General features: G+C 29.1%; 1 protein-coding gene across 1 annotated transcript in view; it reads right to left on the reverse strand.

Moving 5' to 3' along the window:
• Positions 1-7,303: 7,303 nt before the first annotated feature.
• Enoph (Enolase-phosphatase) overlaps positions 7,304-12,928 on the reverse strand; it is a 6,610-nt gene continuing 985 nt past the window's right edge. The window contains exons 2-5 of the mRNA XM_018461762.1: positions 11,918-12,108; positions 10,731-10,863; positions 10,519-10,642; positions 7,304-10,385 (exon numbers count right to left, since the gene is read on the reverse strand). Coding sequence (XP_018317264.1) covers positions 8,872-10,385; positions 10,519-10,642; positions 10,731-10,863; positions 11,918-12,108 — 1,962 coding nt within the window. The 3' untranslated portion in view covers positions 7,304-8,871. The remainder of the gene's footprint in view (positions 10,386-10,518; positions 10,643-10,730; positions 10,864-11,917; positions 12,109-12,928) is intronic.

Genomic DNA, 12,928 nt, shown 5'->3' on the forward strand with positions numbered 1-12,928 from the left:
TTAATCTTTATCTGTACTATTGTGTCTAGCAGTTGCAATTAATCCAGTGTTAATGGAATCCGTTGAAAATATAAATTCATTTCGATAAGAAAGTATAAGAACACAATTCTGTCAATAAGGTTATAAAAATTAATACAATGGATTATAAATTATAAAACCAATAGTGATTGAATAATCGTTATATTCACTAATTGTTCACATCTATAATCGTTAAGTCTTCTTAAATATATTAATGTATATCTAATAAATAAAAAATTGTAAAAATTGTAAATATACCTCAAACGAGAAGGAGTAACAAGGATATAAGTCCAATAATTAAAATAATGAGCAGAAATAATTTAAGAAGCAAAATGCGATCACAGAGTAAAAAATTGAAACTTGTTCAGTCAGATACTAGCGACGTTATGATGGTATATAATAGAGGCTAAACTTTTGTGGATTTTTGTAAGTGAGGATGAGACTGGAAGGGAAATAGAGATATAGTTAGGAACAAGGAGATAAAAAGAAAAATTGAGAAAGAAAAAGAGACTGTACGATCTGTAAATAAGAATTCGGTAATGATCCAGTATCATTTTGTATGCTCAGTCCTCTTCTCTCTAATTTTTGTTTTTTTATATGAATCATTTCAGAGATCAATCTTTTATTGTAAGACGGCTCCCTATACAAGATCTTTACATCTTCCCAATTAAAATTATGGTTGTAATTGATACAATGATCGGAAATTACTGATGGAGAGCCAGTCTTTTTTTTAATGTCCGAAATGTGTTACTTTACTCTTGTTTTTAATTGTCTTTTAGTTTGTCCTACTTAACTAGCTTCGCAGTTCTCACAGGAAATTTTATAGACAGTTTGATATTTTAAATATATTAAAATTTGGCTCGTAACCCTTATTGTTAATTTATGTTTATTTATTATTATTTATTTATTATTATTGAGCTATTATTATTTTTATTTAATACACGCGGGCGAAATGAAGCGCCATATTTATTCTATATATTCACTTTGTCTTACATTAGAACTAAATTTGGTAATAATATTTGCAAACTATTAAAGAAATGTAATCCTGTAAATTAATCCATTGTAAGTCATCGTAAGTAACGACTTTTCACGCGATGACTTTAGTACAAGTATCATTTTAAATGAAGAGTCGTTGCAAAATCATAAATTTTTTGCTTTAGAAAAATTATGTAAGAAAATAATGTTTTTAAAGCAGGAAATTTTGGTTTTATATAGCAGAAATAAAACATTATTTCTTAATAATCTAAACTTTTTTGTTGATAACTTTTTAACGAGTAACGTCGACTATGTATAACTTCCTCAAGGTCACTCAGGGCGATGACTTTGATAATATGTGTCAAGGTCAAGGTCATTGGGGGAGTTCCCCTAAACTGCATATTTACCCTGCATATAAAAGTATTAAGATATTAATATAAAAAATCATTAGTTTACGAAATATTTTATACTTTATTCTGACACATATTGACGTAAAATGCTAAATAACTCGTAAACTATTGATTTTTTTATAATTGTACCGTAATACTTTTTTGAATAAAATAATGAGATGAATTAATTGGTGTAAAGAAAACACATAGTACAATACAATAAACACATAAATTAAATTTTGAAATACTATTTTGGAAATTGTTTTAATTTAATTACACACACACACACACACACACACACACACATCTTTATTTTATTATAGATTAACGCTGTATACTGCAAGCCCGGTATTATATCAATGAACCTCGAATTTTTTAAATCTTTTATCTTAATTTTGAAGTAATGGAGCTATAAAAGAATATAAATATAATATCATAAAGATTCATTGTATTAAAAGTATAATAATTGAAAACAATTTAATAATGCAATTTAATAATGAAAACAATTTAATAATGTGCAAAGCTTACCTATTTCTTCATTCTTTTAATGGAATAGATTTTGTGTCTTCACGATTAAATATATATAATTATGAGAGTTGTTAGTATCGCCTGAATTTCGTAAAATGTATTCGTAAGCATATAAACTCAAAAGGATGATAGGACATATTTCGCGGCTAATAATTATGTGAAGGAAAAAAAAGCGGAAAAGCTCACATTTTGAAATCGTGTATTTTCAGTACCAAATATCCAATACATTTTGTTCTTACAATTACATTGCGAAATTTAGAGAACTTTGAAATTGACATTCCGTCATAAAAATAAGCACGTTACAAATTGAAAGTAAGCGATTTTATTTATAAATACGGATAAATTTTAAATTATATAATAATTTAGAGAAAAACAAATTTTATTTAAAAAGATAAAATCATATTGATTAAAAGATATACGTATAATATATATATTTATATCATCTTATACGCGGTAAATTAATCACCGAATAAATAAAACTTCACGGAAGTATATCTGTATCGCTTTACAAATATTCCATTTGTATATGCTCTATCGGCTGTTAAAACGGTGAATTGAACATGAACATAAAAGTTAACATATAATAGTCTGTAAAATACGCTGCTATAACTATTACTATATCGTATCGTGATAAAGATATAATACATTCAATGAATTAATCCAACGTTATACGAACTAATGGGGGCGATAGTTGAATGGACGAGTTAAAAGATCGAAAAAGTATAATCGACCATTGTTTTTAAGTCAATCTACTTGCAGTATGTGTGGTTTCTAATTTGTTATAATTTCTTTTCTTCTCCAAACTTAACATATACAACTCCCGTTTTTGTAAGTGATTCTTAAATGATATTTAGAATGGATATATAATCTGATATTTAGGATGAATTCATCGTACCAATACGTTCAATGACAATTTTCTGTATTCAGAGTAATTTTATCTTTTTGTTAGTAAAAATGTTGAAAGATTAATGGCTTTCAAATAAGTGATTAAAAACATTTTTAATAAATTAAATCTTACATACATATATAAATGCTGGAAATCAAACTTTATTCTTTTTTTTAATTTCTATTAAACTTCGACGAGGATATGTTATTTTAGAATTAAAAATGCAAAGATCTTACAGATAAAAACTTTATACTAAATGATATTCTTCATGGAAAATAATAAATGAACATCAAATTTACGTATGAGTTATAAGTGTTAAAAATTGAATCGATGATGAGGCATCCTATATATCTTATTGACAATTATAATAAGTATATAAATTCTACATAAAACTCGCAATTAATTCCTTAATCAGCGAAATTATTCTGATTGCATAATGCAAGAAACTCGCATAAATTTGGTAATTTATTATTGTCACGAACAAAATTCAAACTAAAATGTTGGAATCTTAATATAGTAATGTTTAATATAGTACCGTTGTGTTATAATATAAATGCATGATGCGAATGTTAAGATAAGCTTACTATAATTTATAAGTCTTGATAAAGATTTGAGGAACAATACATATATCATATGTATGTATGGGAACAATGCATACATACTATTATGTGAACTGTACTTTATATATATGTATAGTCACTCTTTGACTAAAAACTTGTTATCCTGAGTTTGGCAATTCGATTAAGACTTTTATCCGAATTTATGCGAATATAACAAATTAATGGTTCAGTCACAGAAAGTGACAAAAAAAAAACAATTTTGTCTTTCAAAAATCGAATGATTATTAATCAAGTTCAGTTAGCATATGTATACAATTCGCATTTTTTTAAACACACATAACTTTTAGATTCAAATTCGTACACGTACATACATACATGTTACATGACACGTTACATGGGAGACTGAAATAAAAATGAACGTCACAATTCTAGTTGCAAAACTCATTTATTTTGCTCTACGAATGCAATCAAAATTCAGAACGAATAGAATTTACTGATTAGTTTTGTACAACGTATATTTTTTGGAGGGGGGACTCATATTATTTAGTAAACATATAGGAATCTACCGATAGTGCGATTGATGTCTTAGGATCAAATATAAATTAAAAAATCAAATCGAACTATATAACACTCATGTTTTATAATCTAACGTACACACACATGGATATCTGTGAGAGAACATTACAAAGAATATTAATCATAACTGTAATTTTTCCCTCGGGGGAAGAACATAAAGTATTTGTCGAAAACATAAATGAGATGAAAAAGAAGATACTGGGAAATGCGACGGGTTCGTAGGAACAATTGAGAAGTGGAAATCAAATACGGGCTGAGTTCAAATACAAGAATAATATTCTAAGTTATAAAGAACAGAGATTTCAAATTCTCTTTGCTTTTAGAAATGATTATTACGTTAATGTTTTAAGATACATAAAATATTAAATAAAAATCTTAAAAAATATATCTTTGAAATTTTAGTTACGATAGTGATGTAAAAACGCTATAAACTACAAATTTCCTCAGTTTCAGATTCAATGATTAAAAGTATTTAGATACTATGTCATACTTGTTATTCAAATTGTACAGATGGCAGAAATTATTCTTGTTTTAATGTATACATATATGTTTAAGTTTTTATACATGTACACATATTAAAGTTTAAAAAGTTAATAATAAATTAATATTAAATAATAAAAGATACGGATTTGACGAAGAAAGAATTTTTAATTTTAACTTACAAATTTTTTTGATATTTGACTTCCATTCTTTCCCCCGTGGGGATATCTATCCTTAAGTTAGAAAGTATTGATGAAGTCCTTACGTCTCTCTTACAATTATATTGATGTATTACAGATAATATAGCCAATGAATTACAAACAATAATATCGCTAATGAATATGGTAAAGTTACTCTTGTTTAGTTAGTCCTACATTAGATTTTTTGTTCGATCGTCTCGCTCGTATAATTTTAACGTTTTGGAAAGACGGCAGTTTCCTGTGAATTATAATGCTAAAGGCGCGATGTTACAGGATCCTTGTTTCTATGTTTCGTCAAAGTCACAATTGATAAATCTATTGCTAAATCACAAAACTACTGAATCTTGTTGCACGTGTCGTCTTAGAACAAAATATAACCGGAATAGTAATACAGAGATTGATGAGTTTTAATCGAGTAATTTTCGTATAATAAACAACGAGGCAGTGTTACATCAGATTTTGCTCATTCATAGTTTTTTACAGGAGTTAGAACTATGTTGAATGCATTTGGACGTTTATCTTAAAATTGTTTCGAAAATTTAGAAAATAGGGAAAATATGATAATAAATATGTAGTAATATTCACGTTTATAATAAAGAGTATTTAGAAAGATATACAATTCTAGATAATTTATTCAAAATTGACATTTTTTATGAAGTAATTTTCTATTTCCAAAAAGAAAAAAACAAAAACAAAATCAGGAACAGAGATTTTGTAAAATTATTTATAACATTGCCAATTGCATAACATGTATAAACGAATTTATACATGTTATTAATTTGTACATGTTATTATTATAACATTATTGTGTATTCATCTTAAACAAAATTCTAAGTCGAGATTTAATTAAGATATTTGTTGATGTTAAAAATAAATTAAAAAATTTAATTAAAAAATTATATCTAAACTTCTGTCACTCGTTTTTTACCGTTTTGAATTTTATGAACTAAAAATTAGGCTCGAATATAATATTAATTTTTGATTATATCAATTGAGTTAAAGTACCATTAAAGAATTGGGGCCCCAACACCTCCCTCTCTCTCTATATTATTCAATTTATTCAATTTGTTCTTCTCTTTATATTATTAATTATGTTCAGAACTCAATACATCAGTTCAACTATCATTAGGATTTATTCAATAGTGTACGGGTTTTGACAAATTTTTGTAGAAGCCTAATTATTGTAAGTTTTGTATACATTGTAGAGATTTGTATACATTCTAAGATTGTAAGTAAATTTTTTTCAATTAGCAACATATGCAAATATTGAAGTCATTTTGTATGTATGTTAATAAAACGATAATCGGTACGATCGTCATACACGATGTATAATTGAGAATTGATGTATAATTGAGAGCGTGATGCTGAACGTGCGATCAAGATGTGCGCTTTGGCTTCTTCGACTATTGACGCAAAACAGTAGTATGAATGATATGGAAGTGATGATTCAGGTGATGTCGTGAAAGTCAGCCGAGTAGAACCTCGAGCACATCGTCACCTCACCTTCGAGCTTCTGTTATAAACCATGGCAGTTTTTTTGGCTTTTATGTGCGATAATATTAATAAATCAGTCGATAAATAGGAAGAATTTGAAAAGCTTGTATCCTGCATATCTTTTTTTTCCGCCATTTAATTTCTTAGTAAACTTATGCGATCGTAGGACATAACACCTGCCATTCTCGTTATATCAATTTTAAAATCGTTATTAGAACGCGTATACATTCGATGGTATAGATAAGTGATTGAGTCATTTATCTGTGCCATCATACATATGAAAAATCATTCGATCGTTGATTTTAAACTATTGGTGCCTCAATGAACATAATAGAACGCATGGGAGTTCGCTTTTGTCTTAATTACTTCGAGTGATATAACGAAAATAATACAATCTGTCGCAAGTACCGAAACATCTTTCGAGAAGACGACTTATAAATAAAATATGCGAGGTGTATCAAGAGTAAAATATACCGTAAAATATCAAGTGCATACTCTCGTACTGGTTCTGTGTTCGCTCCTGTTATACGCGCACTATCGTAGACGTATGAGACTGGTCACGTTTTTTTCGTCTCATCGCGTCTCCCTAGCATAGTCGGCGAACGTAATGTAAAGCAAACAATGCGAAATCGTCTATCGATCTATAGAAGTCTCCGCCACTTCTGACTGATTTCGACTAGACGCGGGCACACTAAATCTGAATAAAAATAATCGCAATGGAATATCGATCAAGACGATCGTTTTCGCGTATTGATAAGATCGTTTCGAGCAACCTATGTCTATCAATATTCATAAATCACAGTCAATTTAATAGGAATGGACATAACGAATTAACAGTTAAAAGTAATAGTAATCCATTTTCTGCCGAAAGCACGATCTCACTTTAACTGCTATTATTATTTTCTAATATTGATTCCATACACGTTTTAAAATCATGTTGAGCATCACAAAAATGAGCAATAGTCTACATACAATATATCTACATTATCGCTTTGCATCTATAATTTAAATAGCTAGTTGATACAAAGTATCTTTACCATTTATTTATCTATAGCGATTTCACGTGAAAGTACATACCAAAAAACTACTACACATATGTATATAATATATATATTGAATATTATAAATTAAAATGCATAATATATATATTGAATATTATAAATTAAAATGCATATATTTTGCATTTCAAATTATTTTCTCTTGGAGATTTTTATGTATAGCAGCTTTTGAAGTATTTTGCGAAGTAATTTAGGCGATTAATTTGCTGATAGATCAACTGTAAAGCGATAATATAAATGCATTCTGCACATGTAGACTGTAACAAAATATTAATTTATAGGAATGACAGAGTAAATCTACGAATCGATATGCTTTTCCGCGAATGCTTCTAAATTATATAATTAAACATAGAAGCGAATGGATCCAATCGGCTACGTGACTTTTTTTAATTGTCATTACTGGATCAGTTTATTCAAGTAACCATATAGAGCCATTCCTCTCTAAAACTGAACAGCTTACGGATTAAATCGCAAAATTGTAGAATACAAGAGCTAAAATACACTTTTTTAGGCTCTTTGACAAATGTTTCGCGACATTAGCTGTATAGTTAACGGTTCTGTATTGCAACAATCATTAAAAAGAAAATTACATTACGCGAACCATGTTAGGTAGACAAAACGATGGAAGAAAGCGTATCGATACAAAAAGTTCTAATATTAAACAATTTTTTTATCACCTTACATAAAAAAAACGCGAACAAAACTAACGTAATTGAATGAAGCTTATTGTGCGATGTATCTACAAATATTCAGACTTAAAATGCATTGTTTATCAATTCACAAAGTTAAATATGCTGTGCGCAACGAAGATCTATGATATAATCTACAAGACAGCAACTGTAAAAGGCGATACCAATACAGTCTTAAAATAATTCTTAGTCAGTTTCATTGTTGTAGCAGTAAAATAAAACATCGACCAGATCTTTTAATATCATTTATAAAATTATCAAAGGGAAGAGAATACTAAAGTGATAAAATAAAGAAACCAAAGTTTCAAACTGTGAAATTCATTTGGCACAGATACAATCGATATTTTAATATACTGCAACTCTATTTGAAATTACTTATCCTATCAGTTTTCATGTATAGGCGTAGTTATTTTGTTTAGGCGGTATAAAAAAGATGTCAGACATGTTGCGTAGAGTAATATTAGAAAAAAGCCCCTCAAGAATACGTAGTAATTGATGCGGATGACACGTTTGATTACTTCTAGATCGATCACGTGCGAATTACAACTAAAAAAGTTTTGTAACTTTAATCATAACAATTCATTGTCTTTTTTGTAAAAATTATTATAGTAATTGAAAATCATAAGTCAAACATGAAAGAATTAACGATAAAAAATCAACTTTCGCAATATAGAAAAGCAGCATATATTCGAGTTAACATAAAACATTAATGATACCGTACAAATAGAAATTGGCCATCATCAAATAAAATAGCTGTATAGCTGTAGATATCTAAACAATTAAAAAAATTTGAAGCGTCTTTCCGTACTATACTATTTTTACTATTTTCTTTCATTATAGAGCCGCCAAAACAAATGGTTTACGAATTGCATCTTAAAGTAGCGCGTTACGTTTTTGACGTAGTACGATTTACATAAAGTATACATGGGATTCAATTAATATCAGTTTATACCTGCGAATAAGTACTTGTGGATTGGGGTTATGCATGAAGGGCTCCTTAAACTGTATAAGAACAAAGTTAAGACGTCGCCGCTACAACTACAGGAGGAACAACGTCGGGTTCTCCGGCACCGTCGGCTACAGCGGAATCGACGACTTTTTTAACTTTTATGGATTCCGCACTACTTTCTGACAAACTCTCCGGCTCACCGTTTTGCGCCGCCGCGTCTTCGTTCGTTGTCTCCTTCGATGGCCCTTCATTCAGTCCGTTACTATGTAATTTATCATCCAACACTGGCACATCCGTATTTCCGTTTTGTGTGGTTCCATTGAGTTTTTGCTTTTCCGAATCTACCGTATTTTTGTCCTTCGTATCCACTACATTCTCTTCTTTCACTGTCTCCTCTTCTTTTATTGTCTCTTGTTGCGTAGTTTCATTCTCGCATTTATCAGCATCAGTAGTTTCCGTTTCCATTGCTTGGGCCTTTTCATCGGCTTTTTCAGATTCTGCAATTATTTCCGAACTTTTCTCTGCAGATACTTCAGTTGATGTGGTTGCTTCTTTCCTTACGTCCGTAACTGTTTCTTCCGTTTCTGTTACCACTTCCGATACCGTAGTTTTTTCCGCAGTTGTTTCTGTAGTCTCCCCATTTTCTGTGACATCTACTGCTGTCTCCATTTTTGTTATTTCCTGTTCGCTCTTTGCTAAAATATTCTCGCTTTCAGATGTATCTGAAACAATCTTTGATTCTTCCTTTACTTCGTCTTTTTTCGCTGTCAAGCATTCTTCAGATTTGTTTGCTATATTTTTGTCACAAGTTTGTGATTGTGATATAATGTTATCTGCCTTTTCGTCACTTTCAATCGTTTCAGTTTTATCGACACCTTCAGCTTGTGTATCTTTTGTAACATCTGTAGAATCTTCAATTTTTTTCTCGGAAGACGTGACAGTAGTCTCAGACTTTGATGCAGACTCTGGTATGGACACGTCCATGGAATCATCGACTGCAGCGGTAATTTCAGTTGCAGTTGTATCTAAATTTTCTTCAGTCTTCTCTGCAATGTCTTTATCATTGTGGTCTTTATCTTTTGTGGCTAGTGTGGTAACATCATCTTTCACGTCACTTTTTGCGTTTTCAGAGGAACCTGAGTCCTCATTTGTGCTTTCCTCGGATTTGACATTAGATTCCGTTGTCTTCTGTTCAGTATTTGAAACGTCTTTTTCATCTATCGCTGATTCTTCCACTTGCTCTAATGAAATTGAAGTGCTTTCTGATGGTTGATCCTTTGCAGATTCTTTTTCTACTGATTCAGTTACTTCTTTTGTATCGTCTTTTTCAACTTTTTTGTCACTGACATTGGACATTTCTACATCTTCGGAAGTGTCCATTGGCTCACTGACGTCAGCTGTACCTTCATCAACTTTGTCATCTGTCGTTTCTATTTTTTGTCGCTTTGTAGACGTTTGAAATGTCAAATCCAAAAAGGACTTAATAGTTGTATATGTAACATTTTCTTCATCAGTTAGTGGAGCATTACCCTCACGTACTACAATTACTGTTGATAAACCTGCTTCCTTGGCAGCTGCGGCTTCTGTTATTGATTAAAGAAAGAAATAAAGAAAAGATATTTGCAATCATCCAAATATGATATAGAAAATCTCTTTTTAATAATTAATATTTCTCACATTTATTCTCTCATTCAGAAAGAAAGGAAATGTACGAACCTTTTACAACATCAGTAAGAAAAACAACATCGGAAGGGTTTTCACCGATTTTACTTAATATATTTTTATAGCTGTCACTTTCTTGCTTTGCACCTACTTCTGTGTCAAAGAAATCGTTGAAATACTAAAAAAAGAAGAAAATATTATAGTTCATACCAATACTTCAAGATATTTGACAGGACATTATAGTATAATGTATTATTGTGGAGTACCTTAAGCAAATCACCATGTACAGAATATTCAAAAAGGAGCTTCTGTGCTTCAACACTGCCACTTGAATAGACGTATATTTTTTGGCCATTGTTTGTCCATGATTCAATCGCTTTAGGAACATCTTCATAAATGCTAAACAAGAGGTATTCTGTTGAAGCTTAATATTAAAACTAATTTAAATTTTTTTATTTTCTTCACGAAATTTTATAATCATTTTTTATCAAATTGCAATAGTTTTTATAATGAAATGTAATTTGCAAATACTATTCTGGAGAATTACAATTGAAGATTTTTTGCAAAACCATTTTTTTTATAATAATAGCTGTTTAAGAAAAAAGTAGTTTTCAAAATAAAATTAACATCATTAATTTGTAAATGTTCTGCAAGAATGCAAAATATTCACAAGTTAAAATATAAAATTAAAAATACAAGCATTACAGATATTATATTTATGCATATATAATAAATAAGAAATCTTATGTGTAAAGAACATTATCAGTAAGATAACTGAAGTGAGCCCAAATACTACTATTCACCTCATTATTTGTGATAATTATGTATAGTATATTAAATAATTTTTTATGTATGTGTGTGTGTGTGTGTGTGTGTGTATATTATGAATGTCTATATATTTTTATAACTATGTAGTACTGTTTATGTACACTGTCAGAAATTTCTGTTGTAAACTTCCAAAAGTATTGGAAGTTTTTATTCAACAAAAATGTGCTGTAAATTTAAACAGTTGTATTGTGAAATTACAATAACATTTTGTGATAAAGTATCCAAATCTCTAATACACAAGCGTGGCACGCCAGTTATGTAAATTCACAACAAATTTCTATTGTGAATTTACAAATATTGTGTAATCACAACAAAACGATATATAGTTTGTAAATTTACAGCGCATTTTTATTGTAGGGGCATTATAAATTCACAAACATTTCTAACAGTGTAGGCTCGCTAATGTTCTATGTGAACGAGCATACAGAGATTTGCAAAGACTATGATGCATATAGGATTAATCAATCCAGACAACAAAAAGTGTCTAAAATTAGATCATAGACGTTTTTTACGTCTAAAAGACGACTTAAAGACCTCTTATGTCACAATTTCAGACTTTGTGTTGTTTGGGAAATTACCTAAGATAGAAAACAAATCAAAACAATAATAAGATAGAATCACTTACTGTCCTTTAACTGTGCCTGTTTTATATGCTTCACGCCACATATGTCCTTGCAGTTGCTTTAATGCAGCTGTCTTACGATCGTTATCCATTTGCCACAAAACATTTTTCAAGAGTGAATCTTTTTCTTCTTCGGGTTTATCGCCAGTAATTGCTACAAAGCCTTCCAATTTTTCTTCCTCATCTTTTTTTGCCTATAAAAGCGTATTATTTAAACCATTGGTAAGTGATATATAATTGATAAAAAGTAATAAAGATTTATTAAAAATGAACATTAAAAAGAGATTTAAAAAAATTTACTCCAAAATATATTCTTTATACAAGTTCTTAAAATAAATATAATTATTTATGCCTAGTGTAAAGAACAAAGAAATATACATGTCATGAAACATACATGGGAGATAATAAAAAATATAAAAAAATAGTATTTATAGAATTTAATATATTAGAGATTAATTTTGTACAAATTAAAAAGCTGTACTATAGGCTGAAAAAGATAGTTAACATTAAAAAGATGATAAAGGAAAAGGAATAAAGGATAGACGCTTATTATTCATAACTTTCATTAAAAATTCTGTCTTATAAAAATGAAAAAAAGTAACATAATCGTTTAATAATTTATTATAACAAGACCTTATAACTTATTCATCTTATTCGTTATCTATAGCAAGATAGTTTGATTGGAGATTCTTATTTTCAATTATATTATTAACTTAATTGCTAATTGAATGTATTTTTAAATGTATATTTTAAACCCTATTATCAACATTTTCAAACAAAAGGGATCTTACTCTAAAATTTTACAAATCGTTCAATTTTTTTCTTTTTACATTATAAATAAAAATTATCACATTATTTAATTTTTTATTAAAAACGTCGAGTCAACGTAAAAAAAATGGAAAAAAAATATCCAACACTTTGATACAATGTCATACAAATTCCTTTCACAATTTCAAAGACAACTTTTGACTATTTTCTTCATCCTGTCAATTTCTATATTTATCTACTCCTTTA

This window comes from Mycetomoellerius zeteki, unplaced genomic scaffold (genome assembly GCF_001594055.1).
Source record: "Mycetomoellerius zeteki isolate Tzet28-1 unplaced genomic scaffold, Tzet1.0 scaffold128, whole genome shotgun sequence".
Taxonomy (NCBI): domain Eukaryota; kingdom Metazoa; phylum Arthropoda; class Insecta; order Hymenoptera; family Formicidae; genus Mycetomoellerius; species Mycetomoellerius zeteki.